Genomic DNA, 24,045 nt, shown 5'->3' with positions numbered 1-24,045 from the left:
TTTTACAGGATTTAGCTGTCATCATCACACAGATGGCAGAATCACACATTATTTTGCTGTAATATAACACATGCATTTCTTGCATATCATAAAAAACAGAGATGTGATAAATATGTTGCAAACGTGTTGCATTATCAAAATTAAACCAATTATCTTTTTTTGGCATAATTAGATATGTAAATATATTTTAAAGGACCAATGAATGATTAACAGCTTATCCACTGCAAAGGTGTTTTTCTATTTATAGACCGTTTCTTCTGACGTGCGCGGCTGGACTGCAGTTAACTTCCGGTCTGTGTTTGTCGGTCTGGCTAGTGTCTGATAAATATAACTATTTGTATATCATTTAATTTATGTTTATATTATTTTATATTATATTTTTATTGTATAATAATTCTACTCAATAAACGATTTGTTGAATATTGTTGTATGTTAATTTGATTAAATAAGAAATATGTTGAATGGGTCCTATAGTTTTGGGTCCCATTTAAAGAAACCGTATGGGACGTTGACATCTTGCGGTTGAGCTTGGTCCAAATTGAGAATATTGGAGTGGCAAGTGTTGCCAAGTAACGGTTCTTCTCTGTTTCTTTTGCTTGTTTTCAGCAATAATTGACAGGAACGCAATTATTGCGAATGCGTACTGGAAGTTAAGGGCAGTCCACAACCATGCACATGTGCAGTAACATTTGTTTATATTGTCACTTTGAACCGTCTAAATTAAACACACACATCAGGGATTATTGTCAGGGACTAAATACTGTCAATAGATGATGTTTCCAAGAATTGCTCAGTTCTTGAAAACCGCTTGAACTTTTCTGTCGTACACTGACCTTTGGGAAAAAAAAAGAAATCTTTATGTGGAGAACTGTTTCATTTTTGCGAGGGGCGGTGTCTTTTTTTGATCCAGATGGCCACAAAGATTAGCAGTCAGTCTGAACATTGTTCTTCTTTTGGTTGAGAGCGTTTAACACTGAAGAAACAGCGGTCATGCCTACAAGAGAGATAAATCTGCTGGAGGTTTGGCGTCGGAATCGTTCTGCTCACCCAAACAGAGCTAAGAATTTTAAACTATCGCCTCATCAGCTGTAAGTCTAGAAAATATTCACGAGATGGCTCGATAAACATCACTTGATATAAATGGGGAATTATTTTGTTTACATTTTTGTTTTGCAATCTTCGTTTGGTGTTATGCCTTAATAATAATGTATTGTATTACAAATATGTGTTCGGTGTGAAAAAAATGCAATGCTAGCAACATTTTATTGTATGCACATTCTGCTGTTAAAAAAACTTTACACAACAAAAAATTGTTCGCATGCTTTTTTAGAATTTGACTCTTGTCTTGAAACTATATTAAATATGAACAGTGATGGACAAAGGTCTTTGTGGTGACTTTAAATAACATGAATACTGGTTATGTTGAAACATTTTATTTGAATGTTGAAGCTGCTCTTTTTCCCTTAGAGTGAAACTCAATGGCGACTGATAGTTGCAGACATTGGAGATAACTTAATATCTTTCATGTACAGGTATAGGTTCTGGGTAAAAGGGATAGTTCGCCCAAAAATGAAAATTCTGTCATCATTACTAACCTCTTGTCATTTGAAACCTGTATGACGTCTTTCTTCTGCAGAACACAAAAGATGATATTTTGAAGAATGTTAGCGTAGCTGTATCCATTCACTATGGACACAAAACCGAGCAAGTAAATGGGTATCGCCGCTGTTCGGTTGTTAACATGTTCAAAAAATGTGTTTTGCAGAAGAAAGTAAGTAATTGATGACAGAATTTTCATATTTGGGTGAGCTATACATTTAACATTACATTTACGCATTTGGCAGACGCTTTGCGACTTACATTGCATTATCCTATACATTTGATTCTAAGTATGTGCATTCCCCTGGGATCAAACACATGAGCTTGGCATTGTTAGTGCCACGCTCTTACCACTGAGCTACAGAAAAGCTGTTAACATGAGGATGCAAAAATTATATTATATTTGCTTCGACCACGTAATTCCATTTAATCCCTGTAGGTCACAGTTGAAGGACCCGGAGGTGGTGGCATCTCTGACCAAGCAGAATGCCAAAATGGCGAGTTTACTCCCTCCTACAGGCCCAGATGTGTTCCGGCCCTTCACTCAGGAGTCGCTCGCCAAGATCGAGCGACGGATGGCAGAGGAGGCCGTCGAGCAGGAGCGGATGAAGGCTGAAAATATTGAGGTGGATGAGGAAGACCTGCCCAAACCCAGCAGTGATTTGGAGGCAGGAAAGGTCCTGCCTTTCATCTATGGAGACCCCCCATCAAAGCTTCTCAATGTGCCTCTGGAGGAGTTGGATCCGTATTACAAAGCAAAGAAAGTTAGTGACAAAGCATTCTTTCAATTTCTGATGTCCAAAAAATATCATATGTAGTCTTTAGTATATATATTATATAAGAATGACTCAAATGTATCCATTAGAGTTTCAAAAGAAAGCTTATGGTTTTAGTTTTAAATTGAAGTCTGCAATTACAAATAACTATTATAGAAGTTTCCCACTGATGTGCCTGTTTCTCTGTTTTGCAGACCTTCATTGTGATCACCAAAGGAAATACAATATTCAGATTCAATGCTGAACCTGCCTGCTACATTCTGAGTCCATTTAGCACCATTCGACAATTAGCCATCCGAATTCTCATACATTCATATCCTTCGGAAAACAGTCAAGAGATGTGTTAAGATTTTTAAAAAAATGTATATTAATACTATAAATAAGAGAAAATGAAAATGGAAAGAGTGAAATGTATTGAATTAATTTACTTAGCATTATGCAGCGGGAAATTATTTTTATTGTAACACAAATTATCTTCCAAACGATCCTTTACTCCAAAGCAAATTGTTCAGCATGGTCATTATGTTAACCATCTTGTCAAACTGTGTGTTCATGACAATGAGTGACCCACCACCCTGGAGCAAAACAGTAGAGTAAGAATCACATCTCCAAAACAAAGTTTCCCAGAATTCCTAAAAAAGCACAATTTGACAGATTTGAGGAAATTTGCTTTTCTGACGGTGTCTCCATTTTCCCTGTGCCATAGGTATGTTTTCACTGGCATTTACACCTTTGAGGCAACGGTAAAAGTGTTATCCAGGGGTTTTTGCATTGGTGATTTCACATTCCTTCGAGACCCGTGGAATTGGCTGGATTTCATTGTCATCACCATGGCGTATGTATGGCCCCTTTTTTACTGTGAATTGACCAACACAAATCAAAATATCCAACACAAATATTTTTTATTCGCACCAAATTAAAGGGAATGGGGACAAAAGCTGTATGTCCCTTATGTTAAGTTGGTAATGAAAGTATTTGGGGTGAACTGTCCCTTTAAGCAATTGATCTTAAAGTTATTCAAATTATTCTCAATCTATTTGAAGAAACAACATTTACATTAAAATGATTCATATTTACTTCTAAGATGTAACACTTCTTAAACTTACATTCTAAAATGTTGCCATTTAAACCCTCCCTGTTCTGGTTAACAGCAAATGGATGTATTAACTCGGTCGGTTACAGTTTGTGACTTTATTTTTAACAGTGCTTCCCGTGATCATATGCCTCACCGAATAATTGGCATAGTGTGGGACTAATTTGTTTATGCTTAGTCAGGGTATGTTGCTCATGAGTTGAAGTTTGGCAACCACATTAGACAGAGGCAGGGGATGAGCTTCTGACATTGTGAAAATACCCACGTAGATGTGAGAGGTTAGAAGTCAACGTGTTTACAGCATCACCAAACCATAATGAGGCCCTGGTCCTCTGAAGACAACCCGTGTTCTCCGTTTCTCCGTCCACCTTCACTTCCCTTTCACGATCACAGATCAGCCGAATGAAAATATTCATCCACTTGTAAGATGAGATCACTTTCCAGACCTATTTTTAGCAGTTAATCACAGCTTCACACTTTGGCCCTTACTACCACAGACTGTGATTTTGATAATGAATGTGTATGTGGATAATTGTTCGGTCACGCTTTTATCTACCGCATAATTAAGCAGGATTTACAGCGTAACTAATTGTAACAATAATGTTCCTTTACAGTTCATATTTGTAGATAAAGGGGAACAATGTGCAAAGTTTGAGTAAGAGTAAGGAAAACAAAAATAGATTTATGAGGGAACTGCATGCCATACACTGTAAACATTCAAACCAAATCACTATTGAAATACCAAATTATTGTCTCAAAAAATCGACATTGATTTAGCACATTTTACACATTAAAACTCATCAAAATAACTCATAACCAAAATAAATGGTTTGTGACCAACAATCCTAAAATCAATCTAATAAAAATAAATCCAAAAGTCAAATTTCCAGTTGACAGACAGTCTGAGTGCTTCATTCGTGCAGCACAAATACCGAAAACATAATTTCCCCTTATTTCGTGTTTGCTGTAATAATAAAATAAGAACGCTGTACTTAAATAATATCCACGGTAGCCTATTAATGGGTACATTGTGATTACAAAAATGCTGTGTATGTGCATGTTAAAATAGTTTTTAAAATTGCAAGTCATGCAATCCTATATTAAATAGTTATCCATTAATTTTAAAATACTTACAGTATAAATATTTTTTTTCAATTTCCTGACTTCTTTATTCCCCAAACTTTGCATATAGTTTCCCTTTACCTGCCGATATGTACTGTAGAGGTTCATTTTGCCCCTTTCGATTATCTGGGAGTGACGAGCTGCCAAGATGGCGACGACCGGCTCCGCCCACTTTAGGCTTCAATATTGCTCTTCACAAACCTACGGGTGATCTCACGGGACACTATGTCCATGTTTAATACAGTCTATGGTGTTACCCCAATATATTATTATTTCTGGTAGTAGATTTTCCCTAAGATTCTCTACAGATGTTAATACCAAAATAACATCATTGTATACATTATTTTCAAGACTCCCTCACTACTTGTCTAGAAATCAATTGATTGTAGTCATAAGCACTATAAATAAACTATGAGATCTGGCATCCACATGCCAAACAGGCGTCTTATCTGCTATTGGTTTATAGTACACACATAATGGTGCCATTTGCCTTCTGTGATTGACTGTTGGCCTTAAGCTAAATATAGTCTACTCTACACTGAAGCATATCTCTTACCCTTGCAATTTCTGCACTCCTCAAAAGACCAAACTCCTAAAGGAAAGCACAACACTAATAAGTATCTGTGATCTGATGCTACAAAACCTTAATGGAACCGAAAAAACTTTCATTTTTAATGTGGTTTGCATAGATTAAAATCACTTTCATGAGTAAAAATGCTTTCATTGTACTTGGTTTTATGACAATGCATGGAATTATTATATTGAAGACTGTTAGATAATTGCGTTAAGATAACAATAAAAATGTCCACCTGAAATATGTAAAGGTGTTACGATCTTGGTTTCATCAGTTTATTGAATGTCTTTATGTCTCTAGTTTAGGCACAATATCAGTGGTTATAGATGAAAAGTGTGACTTCACTTCATTCACAGGTACCTAACAGAGTTTGTGGACCTGGGAAACGTGTCGGCTTTAAGGACCTTCCGTGTTCTCCGTGCCCTCAAAACGATCACTGTGATTCCAGGTATATACTGTAACATGCAATTTATCATGGCCGGAAATATGACAGCTGCCCACTAGAAAAAATATTTTTATATTCTTTTAAAGGTCCAGTGTGTAATTCGTAGGTGGAGCTATTGACAGAAATGCTATATAATATGTATAACTACGTATGTCTTCAGAAGTGTATATGAAGAACTTACAAAATAAGGCGTCATGTTTTTATTACCTTAGAATTAGCTATTTCTATCTAAATCCACAGTGTATGAAATTTGCCATGTTGATTCTACAGTAGTCCTAAACAGACAAACTGACCAAGAGCAGGTTTCATAAATACGTTGTCTCCTTCAGCAAAGATGCAAAAAAGTGACAACATCTTTGTCCCGTGTCAGCCACCGTAGTGCTTCGAAAGGGAGGGGTGGAGTGAGCCTTTAGTTGCAATTTGCGATCTCACCGCTAGATACTGCTAAACTTCATAAATTACAGAACGAACTATAAACTACTGTACTGTACATCATGCCATCACATAAACTCATTTCTCAACTGTGAATTTCAGGTCTGAAAACCATCGTTGGAGCCTTGATTCAGTCAGTGAAGAAACTGGCAGATGTCATGATCCTCACTGTCTTCTGTCTCAGCGTGTTTGCTCTCATCGGCCTGCAACTCTTCATGGGAAATCTGCGGCAAAAGTGCGTCATTTGGCCTCCGACCTTTGAAACCAATGAAACCCTGAGTGCAGACTTCAATCACACAAGCTTTAATGACACGGAAAAAGTCAACAGCACTTTTAACTTCAAGAAATACATTAATAATCCAGGTGATTTATTTACGTCAGTAATAAAAATCTACGTGACTGCATCACTTTCTGCACACTGTGCCTTTATGTATTTTTTTTATCTTTATGTATGCTTTATCATTTGCTCTCCAGGGAATTATTACTACCTGCCTGACCATGCAGATCCATTACTCTGTGGAAACAGTTCTGATGCAGGGTATGTTCTTCAGAAACAACACCTCCTCTGTTTTAGCATAACAAAGTCATTCTCCCTGGGTTATTCTACAGAATTAATCATAAATGGTGATTAGAAATGTGTAAATCCAATAATAATACCAATAATTAATAACTAAGTGAAATGGCTTAAATAAATATGTATATACACGTATATGGGTCATAAAGGATTCATTTACTGTTTTTGTGTTTACAGGAAGTGCCCTGAGGGATTCATTTGCTTGAAGGCCGGCCAAAACCCAAATTTTGGCTACACCAGTTATGACTCCTTTGCATGGGCTTTCTTAGCGCTTTTTCGGCTAATGACTCAAGACTTCTGGGAAAACTTATTCCAGTTGGTGGGTTTGAGTATTGTTTGGCAGTCACGGCAGATTTTAGCTTTGTTTTCAATTTTATTGTAGTTTTATTCATATTTTTCCAAGCTTTTATTTGTATGTGTTTTTTATACTTTTTTCGTTTGACTGTTTCTCTGTTTATTTTCATGTTGCTTTTTAAGATTTATTCATATTTTGAACTAGATTTCATTTTTATATTTGTGGTCTTCAAGTCCAATATTTAGGAATTTTACAAACTTTTGTCATTTTATTATTTATTTGTTTATTGTTATGTTGCTAATTTACAATGTTTTGGTATTAATATTCTATATTGTATTTATATTAGTGCTTATAGTATTTTATATACTATAAAGAAATTTGTTTTATGGTTAGTTATATTAAGTTACATTTGATCATTTTAAACACATGTTGACATTTAAGTTATCAATAAATGTAAGAATTTAATCTAAATTATCACAGCTTAACAAAACAAATATTTATTTTATAGAAGTGAACATTCATTTATGCATTTGGCAGCTGCTCTCATCCTAAGCAATTTACAATGCATTCAAGCATTCATGCATATTTAATGAATATGTGTGTGTTCCCTGGGAATTGAACCCACAACATTTGCACTGCCAGCACAATGCTCTACCACAATGTTAATGTACTATTAAGTTAAGGTCAGTCTTTACTTTAACCACTATGTTGTGGATATTCCAGACCCTCCGGGCCGCTGGAAAGACCTACATGATCTTCTTTGTGATCATCATCTTCTTGGGCTCCTTCTACCTCATCAATCTGATTCTGGCTGTGGTGGCGATGGCGTACGCAGAGCAGAATGAAGCCACCATGGCAGAAGCTAAAGAGAAGGAGGAAGAGTACGCAAGAATCCTGGAACAGATCAAAAAACAATCCGAGGTTTGTCACAGTCTAAAACTTTCACACAAACTTGTTTTTGTGTAAACAGTAAGAATGCTGCGTTTAGTGTATATATATATGTGGGCAGCACTTTCAAAGAACCATTTTAAATGTTAAAGCATTTGTATTTGTTTGGATTTCATATGAGGTTTTGGTTTGTCAAGCAGCAGAAGCATGCAATACACGGCAGTAATACATCACTGTGCAGCAAAAAGAAAGATGAAGATGACCAAAGCTTTGATGGAAAGGTGTATCATGACTTTGATGGCATCGCGCTGAAACCTCTTTCATGTAGGGAGGTAGGTGGAGCCACGTCCTTTATACGTTTGTAGTCTTCCTACCCACATGCTTTCTAATTTTGCGAATGATTCTCACTAGTGGACTACCGAGATTACAAACGGATCCAGGGGGAGTATGACCTACCTCGAAGTGCCTGGCGCACATATAAGAAAACAAAGTGCAATGAGCGCTACAGAAAACACTTTAGAGGGTAATTTATTTAATCCAAATGAATTTGAGATTATTTATCAAATAAAATGTGTTGTGTTTGACTCAGTAATTCTTCCATTTATTCACCAGACCTGGAGGATATTCAAAGGCCATGTCCTCCCTGCTGGTACAAGTTTTCCGACATATTCCTGAAATGGAATTGTTGCACACCGTGGGTGAAATTCAAGAAGATTATCTACTTAATTGTAATGGACCCTTTGGTGGACCTGGGCATCACCATCTGCATTGTGCTCAACACAGTGTTTATGGCCATGGAGCATTATCCGATGACTGAACGCTTTGAAAATATATTGACTGTGGGGAACTTGGTAAAGCATCATGTTTTTTGTATCGTTTGTGTTACTTTAAAAGTGAATTATAATGCTGGATGGTTCATTATATGCATTTTAATGGAAGATATTTCTTCCTGTGCAGGTTTTCACGGGTATCTTCACGGCAGAGATGGTTCTAAAACTCATTGCGTTAGACCCATATTATTACTTTCAGGTTGGCTGGAATATTTTTGATAGCATCATTGTGACCATGAGTTTGGTGGAGCTGGGCTTGGCCGATGTTCAGGGCTTATCTGTGCTGAGGTCCTTCCGTCTGGTGGGTAAAACAATGTTGTCTGGATGATATTATTACATTAGACATTGAAAACATTGTCACATTGACATTCCCCTTCATAAAGAAACCTTTTATTAAAATGTATGTATGAAAAATGTAATAATTTGATATTATAAAGATATAACATTTGTATTATATAATTTATATTGATGAAGCTGATAACACAGGCTAATCCAGGTACTGCGAGTCATCTTGATTTAACAAATAATCTATTTACAACTAGATTAATAATCAATTTGTCTGATAATTAAATGTATTTATTTAAATAAGTGATTTTTAAACATGTTTTCTTCACAGTATTTGAGGTCTGAAAAAAAGTTGTATTTTTCTGCAAATGAATGCAATGCGTTTATTTAAAGTTTGAGAGAAATGTTGTAAGAAGTTCACAGAATGAAACAAAAATGAGAATTTTACAAAAACACATACCTATTATCAGTAAATTCAGAAAAAAATGAAATAATTGTAAAATAGTCTCGTAATATTTTCCGCGGCTCTATATGCAATAATGCAGCTTACATGGAAATGGCCCTCAAAAAGAAGAGAAAATGAAGAACAAGTTACATACACAGAATAATATGTATGTGAATTGTTTCTATATTATATGTTGTACAATATTCAAAATGTTTTATTATATTTCCATAATTCATATTATTTTTGGTCACTAATACTACTGAATGTAATACCTGAGGTAATGCAAAAGAGTAAGCCTTCTGTTCTCTTGGTGGCAGATGCGTGTTTTCAAGTTGGCAAAATCATGGCCCACCCTTAACATGTTGATAAAGATCATCGGCAATTCGGTTGGAGCCCTTGGAAACCTGACCCTCGTCTTGGCCATCATCGTCTTCATCTTTGCCGTGGTAGGGATGCAGCTTTTCGGAAAGAGCTACAAGGACTGTGTTTGTAAGATCTCAGAGGACTGCAGGCTGCCCCGCTGGCACATGACGGATTTCTTCCACTCGTTTCTTATCATCTTTCGTATACTGTGTGGAGAGTGGATCGAAACCATGTGGGACTGCATGGAGGTGGCTGGACAGGCCATGTGCATCATGGTCTTCATGATGGTCATGATAATTGGAAACCTGGTGGTGAGTGGGTTAGACAGGGCAATTGTTATAATCTAAGCTATAGATTCAGCTTTGCATTGGGATGTACAGTAATAAATGCTATTATTTATTCTTTTTTATCAATATTAGACCAAAATATATATTAGACCTAATTTAGGTTGTCATGATGCTCTAAGGATATCAGTAAGTCTTTTGCTGTTTGAGAGACCAGTCAAAAACTGCTTCTGGCATGACACATAACAATAACTACAAATCCTGACCTTTTCTCTTTAAAGAGAAGCCCACCCACAAGAGTTTTCAAAATCAAATTACAATTTAACATATGCATGGAAACCCCCCCTGCGGTTCTGATATTCATCAGCAAGTCGAGGCAGATGATGGTTGGGATGCCATAAAGGACAGATCAGTCAAACATGAAATGCCAAGTTGCATGGATCAAGACCATGCAGTCCTCTCAGTGGAGGTTAATTTTACTTACACCATATTAATACAAGTATCAAACACCCGTTTACTATAAATGCCACTAGTGGGGTTTCCGTTTCGGTTATTCATAGACCAAACAGGAACTGGCTTATGTGTGAGGTAACAAAACCTGAGTGCCGAACCAAGAGCCAATTCAAGTGATCACTTTTTGTTTTGGATGGCTAAAGGTTTGCATTGCAAGACAATGTATATTGGAATAACGTATACACTGCACTAGTTCTGTTTTGCACTGGTAGAAGTTCTTGGCACCCAAGCAAGATCCAAGGACTTTATTTCAAGAGAGAGCAAGCTCAAATTTCAAAAACCTTCAAGACATAAATCTGTACTCAAGAACCTATTCGAGAAGAGATCTTGATTTAAAACAAGTTTAGTGACACTAAAGTTTTTGGACTGACACAATGTTTTTCTGGTGATGAACAGGTGCTGAATCTCTTCTTGGCTTTGCTGCTCAGCTCTTTTAGCGGGCTCAACGTGGCGGCCTCTGATGATGACGGAGAGACAAACAATCTTCTCGTTGCCATTTCTAGAATCACAAGAGCCATCGACTGGGTTAAAGCGTTTGTCATCGGGCACGTGAGACAATTGTTGTGCCTGAAGCCGAAGGAAGAGGCCGGGAAAGATAATAAAGAGGACGATTCCAAACAGGACATATATACTTCCAGTACGACAATCATCAGTGTGCCTATAGCAAACGGTGAATCTGACCTGGACAGCCCTTACGATGAAGGTGACAGTATTTCGGAAGACGGCGACAAAGAGGCAATTGATGGAGACGAGAAAGTGAGTTGTTTAATTCACTTTTCACATGTTTGTTTACCTGCAACATCAGCACAGAATATCATTATAAGCACGTTTAGCAAGCATCAAATTGCTGTTTTTTATCTCATGTCAATGCAAATACGATCACGCGAGACAAACCGGTTGCCAGTGTGTCTACTGACAACCCTCCATCAACACCTCTAACACCGAGACATGTGTCCCGAACACTGCGACACCTGCAAAGTCCATCCCGAGCCCTGCGGGTCATCTGCTCAGACTCTTGTTTAGAGAGTATGTCTGAGGAATGGCAAAGGCAGGGCGTGGGAAAGAGCACCAGCGCAGCATGATTTGTTACCTTGCCGAGCAACTTCTTGACCCCTGTCAGAAGTAGCATAGAGATACCTCACTGCCTTTCTAAAAAATAAACTCCTATCTTCAATTTAACCGGGATTATAAATGCTATAGTGTTTGTTTCTGTTTATTTTATTTGAGATTTGTTTCATTGAAGCACACAGGGTCTGACTCATTAAGCAATGCTTGTTGGCATGCCTCTGAAGTGGATCAGGTGACACAGTTGACATGTCAAGCCCCGTGTGTCGCACAGCCTTGCATTTCATCCAGCAACGTGTCAGCATAAGGGAACACGAACACAAGGAGCCGGCTGTACATGCTTCTCGTGTGAACAGTCGCTTTAGATCTGAGGGAAGAAATCTGATGTTTCTGTGTGATATTTTTCACCAGGGAACGCGATCAGATGTTACTTTTTCTCCGTAAAGCTTGTTGGGAGGGCATTTGTAGTATAATGGGTTATGCGGTTTTAGACAAATTAATTATTGCCATACAGTTAATGCTTTTATAAATTCTGATCAGCTATTATGAGCTATTAAATAGCTGAAGGCAACTTAGAGAGCATGTGACTAACGGCATATACTGTATAATGGCTGTATAATCATTTAGAGAAAATCTGAGAATCCTCTGAAATTGAAAAAAAACTTTGCTGAATGAATTGAAAGACTTTGTTGAACCAAAATTGTGCATTCGCCATTTGGACGACTGTCAACTGATTTTGGAGGTGAATTTGACTATTATTGCAGAATATTGATAAAAATGGGAGAATAAATTCAAAGAATAATAAAATAATAAATGAGATAAAAATGAAAAAAGTGACTGTGGAACCAAAGTAGCCAAATTAGCAAAAATCTTGCATTTGCCATTGAAAGGACTGTCAGCAGATTATGGAAGTAGAATTTATGCATAAATATTATGCATAATTCATATCAAAAATAAAAAATAGATAATAATTCAAGGAAGAATCCAAGGAAAATTTGACTTTGTGTAACCAGAATAGTTTATTTGCCATTAAGAACACTGTCAGCAGATTTCAGATGTACAATAGTAGATATTACGAATAGTATTTAAAAAAAAGAATAATTCAAATAATATTTTAGAGGAAAAAATAAAAAAATGAGACTGTGGAACCAAAAACTGCAGTAGCCCAAATAGTCAATTTTCCATTGAAAAGACAGTAAGCTGATTTTGGAAGTAGACTTAAATATTATACTTACCAAAATAATTATAATTCTGATCAAAAGCCGAAAAAATGGGACTGTGGAACTAGCATAGTGCACTAGCCAAAATAATGCCTTTGCCATTGACAAGTTTGTCTGCAGATTACATACTGTAGATATTATAAAAATATTTGCTAAAAAGGAAATCGAATAATTAGAAAAAGATCTCTCTAACTGGGAAACCACAATAGCGCATTAGCCAAAATAGTGCAACCAACGTCAGCAGATTTTGAAAAAGACTACCAAAAATATCTGAGAATAATTCAGAGAAAAATGAGAGGAAAAACATTGTGAACTGAACCAAAAGGTGGAATTTGGGAAAAATAGAAACAAACTGATTGAACACTCTGGATAAGGAAATGATATTGGTTTGTTTGTAATAGTTAGATAAAACTGCCCTGCTGTAATGTTTTCATCTGGGCAGATAAAAGATGGTGATGAATCTTCAACGTGTAGCACAGTGGACAATGCCCCTGACAAACAAGATATGGAATCAGAGATTGAAGAGGATTTAACCATCCCTCAGGACTGCTTCACGGAGCGTGAGACACACATTCTCACTTATATCACTCTTTAACTCTATTCAGATTTATTCAGTTTAATGACATGAGGTTGATTATTTTTGTCTGCATTACCAGAATGTATCATGCGATGTCCTTTCTTGGATCTTGACATTGTGGAAGGTAAAGGAAAAGTGTGGTGGAACATCCGTAAGGCCTGCTTTGCTATCGTGGAACATAACTATTTTGAAACCTTTATTGTCTTCATGATTCTGCTCAGCAGTGGGGCTTTGGTGAGTAAATCTATAAGCCATTTATAGCTGGTCAACAAGAGTCCATGTAATGGACAGTTTTCACATATTATATGTGTTTTTTTACCAGGCATTTGAGGACATTTACATTGAACAACGGAGAACGATTAAAATCATCCTTGAATATGCAGATCAGGTTTTCACTTATGTGTTCGTCATTGAGATGATTCTGAAATGGGTAGCCTATGGTTTCAAAGTCTATTTCACGAATGCTTGGTGTTGGCTGGATTTTCTTATCGTCGATGTAAGTATTTGTTTATCATCATCCTGCAGGTCCACATTTACAATTATAATAAAAAGGTACAAATAAAGTGTTCCTGTAGCTCATCTGTTAGACAGTGGCACAAGCAACATCAAGGTCATGAGTTTATTTAGCACACACACAATGATAAATGTTGTAATGTAGAACTGATATTTGAACATTTGTAAAATGAAACTTACATGGATTATAACGAGTAATGAGGAGCAAGGAACGCAATTCCTCGTGTTTGGTGTAAACACAGCAGTAGTACACTTTAATGGAGTAGTTCATTATAAAATAAAAATTTCATGATAATTCACTCACCCAAATGTTATACAAAGCCGTCCATGTGTTTATTTCTTCTGTCGAAAACAAATTGAGGATTATTTGAGCTCCCAGTCCAAGTCCATTATATGGAGAAGAACCCTGGAAAACTTTCCTCATAAGCCTTAATTTGTTTTCGACAGAAGAATAAACACAGATGGCTTATATGACATGTGAGTGAATTATCATGAAATTTAAATTTTATAGTGAACTACTCCTTCAAGTACACAATTAAATTTTAGTTTTGTACTGCAATTACACTACAAGTGAACCTATACTGTAATTATACTGAGAGTTTACTAGTTCAATACTTGTTAGTTTTTAGTTAATAAAAGTAGTAAACTACTTATGAAAGTTAGTTCTTCTACTCTATCAGAAGAGAAAACACATCTATGTTCTGAGTATACTTAAAAGGCTTGAAACTATAACTAACTAACTATTTCTTTTAACTTTTCTTTTAGAAACTGTATATAGATATACTTTAGATTTACTTTTCTGTCAGTATTAGGTCAACTATACTTTAGTGTAATCTTAAAGCCCCAGTGAAATCATAATAAAAGTTTTATCCTTTTATAAAAATAAGTTAGCCTTAAGGACGTCAATAAACTTATATGCTCCTACGCACTAACAAAATTCCTGTTTTGAAGATATAACTGTTCAAAACTGACAGTCTGTCACGTGTGCTCAGACAAATCTAGAAATTCCATGACATCACTCTACACTGCAGCCCCTGGTCAAAGTTCTCGTGCAATTAAATCAGCTTTAGAATTAGAAGAGTCCCGCCCCCTATCAGCCACTTGTTTGCACATTTAGAATTTGGAGAATTTGGGGTTCAAAATCAACCTTGGCAAGATTTTGTTAACCCACACTCAACAAATTGCATTTTTGGTCATGATGCTCGACTTTACGCGGGTTCTAGCCTGGCTAAAGCCGGAATGCGCCTCGGTAGTCAAGCGCTCTGCAACTTCGTTCAGAGTTGGTTTTTCGTCCCACTCAAGAAGTTTCAGGGAACGCTAGGTATCATGGTTGCGGCATCCCTGCTCATTACACTGGGTCTGTTCCGCATGCGAATACTGGAGTTTCGGCTGAAAGCGAGAGTCCTGCCTCGAGCATGGAAGTCAGGACAGCTGAAGCTCAAAGTGACGCATGACTGCACGAGAAGTATGCTGCCCCGGAAATCCCCTCACCTATTCCTTGCAGGCACGGAACTCGGCTCGGTATGTAGAAGGAAAGTGGTGATGATGGATGCTTCAAAGATGGGCTGGGGAGCGCTGTGCGACTGCAAACCCGTGTCAGGCACATGGACACTTCCCCGTCACAGATATCCACTATCAATCACCTCGAAAATGTTGCCGGTGATGTTAGCATTCGACACTTCCGATCGGAACACCATCACGTTTTGGTATGATCGGACAGCATGACGATGGATTCACTTATAAATCAGCAGAGAGGGTTACGATCTTGCCCGTTGAACAGATTGGTGAGTTGCTTCCTTTTTTGGGCTCAACGGAATATCCACTCGGTCAGAGCTGCGCACGTCACAGGCACAGAGAACACTGGGGCGAATTGCTGGATTTAAGCTGTAAGATAGTTCACATTCTGTCTTTCCTCCAAGATTCGCCCCTCAACCTTTAAAAGTCTACATGGTTGCTATAGCGGAAATCATGTCACCATAGACAGTCGTTCAGTCGGGAAGCACAATCTGATCGTTAAATTTCTTTGCTCGCTCTCCCCTCGGAGAACAATGAGCGGCCACCGCACCTGCTATGCCCAGTCAAGGCAATACGAGTGTACACCAACCACTCTGCTCATTACAGAAAGTCGGAACAGCTGTTTGTAAGCTTCGTTGACCACATTTCTGGTTTGCCAATCTCGAAGCAGCTATTATCCAGCTTATTTGTTCATGCCATCACGGTGGCTTACAAATTCATTGGGGTGAAAACCCACTTTACCATAGGTCTGGTTTCCTCCTGGGCACAGTCTATGGGGAAAACTACACTGGACATTTGTGCGACGGCCGGTTGGTCCTCGACGTCCAACGTCCCCAGATTTTACAGTCTGGATGTGCCTGCCCTGTGAGTGCAGATCTATCTGCCTGATATGGGCTTGGACACTAAATGTTATGAGCCTCTGCATGTGCTGATATGATTCGGTTATACTGCTGTGTTAGTGCACATATGGTGAGGTCTGGTGAGTGCTACAGTTCCATGCAACGAGTCTTTACATCACACTTTAGTCGAATATGGTATTGAATGGTTATCAGCCCGGACTTATAGAGCCGTGCGGTACAGCCCAAAATGGTGGGCCCAAACGCCACAGAGGTTAACCAATAGGCTTCAGTATCAGATAAAACAGGAGTTTTCCCATAGCGTTCTGCTATACACAATGCTAGTTCCTGTTATCTCTGGTGAAACAGGGTTACGTGAGTAACCTTTTCAATTTTCACTGATATCTCTCTTAAGTGTTGAGGACTAGTGCTGCTTTGAGCCTACATTCAGTTTGAGTAAAATACTCAAGTACTGTTAAAATCAGATACTCTAAGACTTTTAGTCAAGTCGTTTTGGAATTCGTGACTTGTAACTTTTTCGCTACATGGTATCTTTACTTTTACTCAAGTATGGTTTTCGGGTACTCTTTACACCTCTGTGCGAGCGAATCAATGTGAGGGTCCTCCGGTTCAGAGACACGAAAGCACAGAACTGATCATATCCATTGATCATACGAGCAAATCCGCTGAGAACAAAAACTTAGCATGTTTCAAGTCTAAATAGAATATTGAATGTTAAGTCTCTGTGGAAGAGATCGGCTTGATGAGAAAAGGTGAAGACAAATGCCAGTGTCACTCACCAATGTTAATAACAAGCTTCAAATGACACATCACTGGTATCACAGATCTTCCGATTCTTTTCAATATACTTTATCACCACGTGGCTATCACGCTGATAATTACGGCTTTGCCAGGCTAACTGTGTGCCGGAAAAATGGGGCCGGGTCGCTGCATTTTTCAGTTGAAATTACGTCAACACATCAAATAATGTTGCGGATTGCAGTGGGGCTTTAAGTATATAAGTACATATAAAGAAGACTGAAAGTAAACATTCAACTTTCTTGCTAAAAGTACACTAATGCACTTCTTTTTGTGAGAGATTAGAGGTTTTTAAAAAGGTTTAACTTATATTTCTGCAGGTGTCCCTGATCAGCCTGACAGCAAACATTTTAGGCTACTCTGAACTGGGGGCTATTAAATCTCTCCGAACCTTGAGAGCTCTGAGACCTCTTAGAGCTCTGTCCAGATTTGAAGGAATGAGGGTAAGTCTGCATACTTTCCTGTTTTTATTCATATTATTTCGACTGCTTGTCATTCAAAGATCATATTGTCCCCTTGCTTTTTGTTAATTATTTCCCTATTATTACCTTCAAGTTTAAAATCCAAATGTTGGCTGTTTAAGACAGAAGATTGAAGGGTTTAGGTTAGAATTCAGACACTTATGTTGTCAATACACACAGGTGGTGGTGAATGCCCTGATAGGAGCCATCCCCTCCATCTTTAACGTTCTCCTGGTGTGTCTCATCTTCTGGCTCATCTTCAGCATAATGGGAGTGAACCTTTTTGCCGGAAAGTTTTACTACTGCTTCAACACAACCTCCGAAAAAAAATTCCTTCCCTCTGAGGTCAACAATAAGACTCAGTGCTTGGAGCTCGCTGAGGAAGGTCATGATGTGCGATGGATGAATCTGAAGGTCACCTATGATAACGTTGGCATGGGATACCTCTCCTTACTGCAAGTGGTGAGCAATGTCTGCACACTATATGCTTTTCTGCAGTCTTATAGGTCACAAAAAAAACGTTAACAAATAAAACAACTTAACTTGCTTGTAGGCAACATTTAAAGGGTGGATGGACATCATGTATGCTGCGGTGGATTCCCGTGAGGTAATGATTGGTATTGAAATGGCATCACATGACTTTAGATTTGACACCGATTTGTGTACTACAATGTCAGTTTCCTTTTTATTCACCTTAGATTGAAATGCAGCCGGAGAAAGAGTCCAACCTCTACATGTACCTTTACTTTGTTATTTTCATCATCTTTGGCTCCTTCTTCACACTTAACCTTTTCATTGGTGTCATCATTGATAATTTCAACCAGCAGAAGGCAAAGATAAGTATCTGCAATGGTTCCTTATCATCTTGAATGCTTGAAAAGATTGCATTAGAATAACCTTGGCTGTCTCGGCACTTAGGGGATAAAGATATCTTCATGACAGAGGAACAGAAAAAATACTACAACGCCATGAAAAAACTTGGCTCCAAGAAGCCACAGAAACCAATACCGAGACCTGCGGTAAGACAAAATCTTTCTCATCAATGAATCATTGGAATGAAACTTGTTCTGTAATCAAACTCTTATTGAGTTTTCTCTATCAAATATGCTTCATGGACATGTCTAATGTTCGCAGAACTGCTGTCAAGGCTTGGTATTCGACTTTGTCAGCAAGCAGTTCTTTGACATCTTCATTATGGTTCTGATCTGCCTGAACATGGTTACCATGATGGTGGAGACAGATGACCAGAGTGAAGACAAGGAATTTATTCTGTACTATATTAATCTGTTCTTCATTGTGATCTTCACTGGAGAGTGCGTTCTCAAGCTCTTTGCCCTGCGCTATCACTACTTCTCTGTCGGCTGGAACATCTTTGATTTTGTGGTGGTCATTCTTTCAGTCGTAGGTAAGGAGTCTTCTTGCTTATTCATGTTAATCATATAATCTTCACAAAAAGTCTTATCTTGTAATTATTTTGTCTTGCAGGTCTTTTGCTGGCAGACATTATCGAGAAGTACTTTGTTTCGCCCACCCTTTTCCGTGTCATCAGACTGGCCAGAATCGGCCGTGTCCTGCGGCTCATTCGAGGTGCCAAAGGCATCAGGACGTTGCTGTTTGCGTTGATGATGTCACTTCCTGCCCTCTTCAACATCGGCCTTCTGCTTTTCCTAATCATGTTTATTTTCTCCATCTTCGGCATGTCCAACTTTGCGTACGTCAAGAAAGAAGGCGGCATCGATGACATGTTCAACTTCGAGACCTTTGGGAACAGCATCATGTGCTTGTTCATGATCACAACGTCCGCCGGCTGGGATGGACTGTTGTCGCCAATTCTCAACAGTGCCTCACCAGACTGCGACCCAAATGTGGAGAACCCAGGTTCATTCGTCAAAGGCAACTGCGGGAGCCCGGCTGTAGGAATAGTCTTCTTCTGCAGCTACATTGTCATGTCTTTCCTCGTTGTGGTTAATATGTACATCGCCATTATTCTCGAAAACTTCAACGTGGCGACGGAGGAGAGCAGCGACCCCTTGAGCGAAGACGACTTTGAGTTGTTCTACGAAACCTGGGAGAAGTTTGATCCCACCGCGTCTCAGTTCATCGGTTACAGTGTGTTGTCAGATTTCTGCGACACATTGAAAGAGCCACTGAGAATTGCTAAACCCAACATGGTCAAGTTAATCACGATGGAGCTTCCCATGGTCCCTGGAGACAAGATCCATTGTCTGGACCTCCTGCTAGCTCTTACAACAGAGGTGCTGGGAGATTCCGGTCAGATGGATGCGATGAAGTCAACTATGGAGGAGAAGTTTATGGCGAACAACCCGTCGAAAGCTTCGTACGAGCCCATCACCACCACTCTTAAACGGAAGCATGAAGAGGTGGCTGCTTCCACAATTCAAAAAGCTTACCGTGTGCACGTACTCAAACGCTCCCTCAAACACGCCTCGTATATGTACAGAGAGAAAACAAACGCGAAGAGAAAAGATGAGGAGGCTCCGGAAAAAGTTGGGATGGTAGCTGAGAAAATGAGCCAGTTTTATGGAGATCAAGCCTTTGAGGACGACCAAGCTCTCGGCTTCTCTTTTCCCCAGCATGGAAAAGAGCAGCAGAAAGCAAAGTGTCCCGCGGTGAAGCTTCAGAGTGATGTGATCTTACATTCTGCCCCCTTTTCCATCCCCGACTCCTCCAACGTTGCAAAGAACTTGAAAGAGTCCATTGTGTAACAGCATCCACCCTCGATATACACAAACCCTTAGGAATGCACAACAATACTGATACCCTTCAGGAGACTGTTTGTTTATCTTCAGAGTTGAATTATCACACATGTGCTTGAGAAAATTAAGAGTGGTTACCCGACTGGGATGTTTAAATGATTTTGATCAGTATAATTGATGCAATCCTAGCGGATCAACTCTGCCTTTGAGAAGACTATCACTGACTCTTTGTCGAACGGCACTGGAAAGGTTTGGGCTGTAAGCTTGAACTCGTAGTGCATTTTTCAAAGCAGCCAAAAATCTTTTTGATCCACAGACCCTTAGAGAACGCTAGAGAAATTCAGAAGGGATTTTTTAAACGTTTTTTCAGGGTTTAAAGCTATGGATTGTAAGCACAACAACATTGCTTACTAACTGTTCAACACATACGCTCTTAAAAATAAAGGTTCCAAAACTAACTGTACGGTTCAATGAAGACAAACAGAACCTTAACGTTGCTGAAAGACTCATGGTAGTGAAAAAAAACTTTAGAGCTTAGGAATGAAATGGTTCTTTGTCTAAAAGGGAAAGAAATGGTTCTGCCATGTCGTTGCTGCACAGCCCTTTTAGAACCATTATTTTTAAGAGTGTTGCATACTTCAATCCCCTTTATGGAGGTTTGTTAAAGATAACTTAAATAACTCATTTATTTCATTTATTTTGTTATTGAACTATTAGAGATTTTTGTTACAAAAAGATTTTTCAATGTTCAATGTAGCTGTAGCTTTAAAAATTTGCACTAAGAGTAAAAATATAATTGAACAATGGAAAAAACAATATTTAAAAGCATTAGTCTTAATAGTTCACTGTTAAACCATACATTATTAGGTTTGCCTTGCTGCCTTATACAGATCTTACTATAGCAAATATTTCATTGATCTTTTGATACAATAGCACTGTATTGTAATCACTGCCTAATGCAAGCATTAAACAAATATCTCAAAATCATTTTACTTCTGTTAAGGATGAGCTCAGAACATGTATCATTAAAAATACAATATGCAATTTAGTGCTTCACTGCCCAACTAAACATGCTGTCATGTAAATATGGATTCTGTACTATTTGCCTTATGAGCCTTTCTTTAAATGCAAATTTGCTATTTGCTCGTTCCAAATATAAAGTCCTAGGTTTATTGAATAACATTTTTTTATTACTTTTCCTTAATTGTCATTTATTTTGAGCCAGATAAACATCTGTGTATTGAATTCTGTGTTGTTTATAAGTCTGTAGTAATAAAGAATGAAATAGAAAAGGGCCACCTACTCCCTCAGCCTCATTAGTTCTAGAAATTCTACATAGAGGTATGAAAAGAATCCTCAATACAAACCAGCCATGATTTGAAGAATATTACATTGCTTGATAACATCAGAGCGCACTATAGGACAGTCTTAAAATGGCTAATAAAAAGCTGTTCTCACTTTGGATAAACTAAATAGTTGTTGGCAGATACATAAATATTTTAATATCCAATCTACACAGATAAGATAAACGTGCACAGATGAAGACAGTATTCTATAGAAACTACAGGTTAAATGGATGTATCATGACGAGAATAAGCCAATACCCTCATACTGTGGAGACTCTGTGATGTTCTTTAATATAGACATAAATTACTATAAGTTATTTCTTGCTTTATTTATTTCTGAACCTTTTTGAAATGTAACATTTTGTACTTTTTTGAGATTCATTTCATTTAATGAAGCGCTAAATATAAGTTGTTTAATAAGATGTTTATTAACCCCCTTTTAAGGTTTTAGTTTCTTGAGCTTCAACCCTTCACATATATTTATAGGTTTCTTTACCTTAAATTGTTTTCTAATGCAAACCAAAGGTTAGCAAATATATCTATTTTTGCTTCATAATAATCCATATTTTGAGGTTTCCAAGTAATGTGGATTTTTCTTTAGGTCTTAAGACATACAATCCAAATTAGCACTTTGATGAAATGATAGCTGAAGTAGGAACGTTTTGCTCAGTTTTCCTCAGTTTCCTAAGTCATCATTTTATACAACAATGGAAAAAGTCTGTTTTCTACGTACCATACTTACCATAAAGCGAATTGTGTAATGTCGACATGAATGAAATATAAATACAAGAAGAATGATTTAAGATGGACTTGTTCTGCTAGCCATACAAATGCTCTGTTTACTGTAACCTGCAGTAAAATGACAACATCTGTTACTTCTTCACATCTGCTGAATGCATGTTGTTGATGTCACATTTGCATCTGTACATTTGACTGTATACTCTTTATCTGTTTACAATATTGGAATAAACATTTTTTGACTCTTTACTTGTTTATTTGTTTACGATTACAATTTTGGTAGCAAAACTTAAGGTTAAGAAATATAGATTTTAAAGATACAATGATAAAACGTCTTGTATTAGAGTTGACATGGCAAACATACGCCATCTAGTGCTCAAACAATAAGGTCCCTTAGAGTGGATAGTTCACCCCAAAATGAAAATCCTGTCATCATTTACTCACCCCGTTATTTCAAACCTGTATGAATTTCTTTACACAAAAGAAGACTGTTGGTCCACATTGACTTACAACAGAAGTCAATGGGGACCAACAGTTTTTGGCTACAGACATTCTTCAAAATGTTTGACATGATAAGAGCATGAGTAAATGATTTTTCACTGTGGATGAACTTTCCCTTTAAGAAAAACTTTTTTTCCCCTTTAAGAAAAAGATTCAGATTGGGAAAAAAGATCAATCATTTGGATACTCACATTGGAATATATTTAAAAGTATAGGATAACCCATAAAGGGCTGACTAAATAAATAAATATATGCAAAGAACTGTAGAGATAACTTAACACTATATATAAAACCGAATCGACAGTCTGTCCCCCATTGGCCACTCACAATCTAGACAAGTAGGCATGTGTTACTCTACCAAGCAGAATTGAACACAAACACGTGCCAACCAGATGAGCATAGCAGGAAAACCACTGCGGCATCCGCTAGATCACAGCTGCTTGAGTTCTGTGCATACAAATGAGGTCAGGGGTTAGCTGTGAAGTGTGATCTCAGGACTGAAGGTCAATGCATCTCTTTCACACTGAAAGAAGAGTGGTGTTAATATGCTCATTCCATCTCGCTGCAGTTTGTTTGACACAGACTCTTAATGATATAGAAAAGATCATCTTGCATTACTGAAACTTTTAACAATTTCTACTCGTTTTGAAAGAGGGACAGTTCACTGACTTATTGTACACAGGATAACTTTGTTCATTAACATGCTCCTGAATGTTTTCCTCAGCATTGTCAGTCAATGTGACCCGATCAACCTTTGTTTGCTTCGTTAATAGGCTGGATGGGAATGCAAGGGTCCTGTCCAGGGATTCAGCCTTTCCGTAAGCAAAGGACTCACAGGAGAAGCCCGTCCCGTCAACAAGCGGTGCATCCAAAGCCAATAACCCACAGCTGCCCCTGAAGTTGCAACATGAGCTGACTGGAGGGCTGTGATGGGCAGCCTGTGGAACTGGAGAGTGGGCGGGATGGAGGCAACGCATTCCAACATTGATGTGTAACATTGCCCCCTTTGAAACAAGAGTTGACAAGAAGTGGGGAAAAGGGTGAGTCTGCAATGAAGTAGCAGTGTCCCAAACATTGTGCTGATCTCAGTACAGCTTGTCCCTATCCAAACCCCTAAACCGTTTTAGGACACAGAAAAGTCCTTCCTGAACGAATGAGATGGGCGCAAGTGTGGATGGGATCAAGGATGTCAAAAGTTCAAGAGCAGTTTACAATGACA

At 38.0% G+C, this 24,045-nt stretch overlaps 1 protein-coding gene across 1 annotated transcript; it reads left to right on the top strand.

Moving 5' to 3' along the window:
* Window positions 1–968: 968 nt before the first annotated feature.
* On the top strand, window positions 969–22,574 carry scn4ab (sodium channel, voltage-gated, type IV, alpha, b). Its single transcript, XM_079456861.1, has 26 exons — window positions 969–1,088; window positions 2,039–2,363; window positions 2,570–2,690; window positions 2,881–2,968; window positions 3,082–3,210; window positions 5,521–5,612; window positions 6,144–6,404; window positions 6,516–6,579; window positions 6,793–6,934; window positions 7,634–7,831; window positions 7,999–8,130; window positions 8,210–8,321; window positions 8,411–8,649; window positions 8,756–8,929; window positions 9,676–10,032; window positions 10,915–11,274; window positions 13,246–13,363; window positions 13,460–13,614; window positions 13,703–13,876; window positions 17,384–17,506; window positions 17,705–17,986; window positions 18,078–18,131; window positions 18,223–18,364; window positions 18,443–18,543; window positions 18,659–18,929; window positions 19,010–22,574. The coding sequence occupies exons 1-26, from the start codon at window positions 991–993 to the stop codon at window positions 20,248–20,250; spliced, it is 5,553 nt and encodes a 1,850-aa protein (XP_079312987.1). The 5' UTR covers window positions 969–990; the 3' UTR covers window positions 20,251–22,574.
* Window positions 22,575–24,045: the final 1,471 nt, after the last annotated feature.

Source organism: Barbatula barbatula (genome assembly GCF_947034865.1).
Source record: "Barbatula barbatula genome assembly, chromosome: 5".
Lineage (NCBI taxonomy): Eukaryota > Metazoa > Chordata > Actinopteri > Cypriniformes > Nemacheilidae > Barbatula > Barbatula barbatula.
Note: the sequence above shows the minus strand (reverse complement) of the source record. Positions and strands in the feature narration are given on the sequence as shown.

Bases quoted from the DNA above. Each gene is read 5' to 3' on its own strand.
- scn4ab (XM_079456861.1), top strand. From the start codon at position 991: ATGCCTACAAGAGAGATAAATCTGCTGGAGGTTTGGCGTCGGAATCGT. The intron at 6,405-6,515 runs GTGATTTATTTA...TTTGCTCTCCAG, and splicing joins GAAATACATTAATAATCCAG to GGAATTATTACTACCTGCCT. The intron at 18,930-19,009 runs GTAAGGAGTCTT...TTTGTCTTGCAG, and splicing joins GGTCATTCTTTCAGTCGTAG to GTCTTTTGCTGGCAGACATT.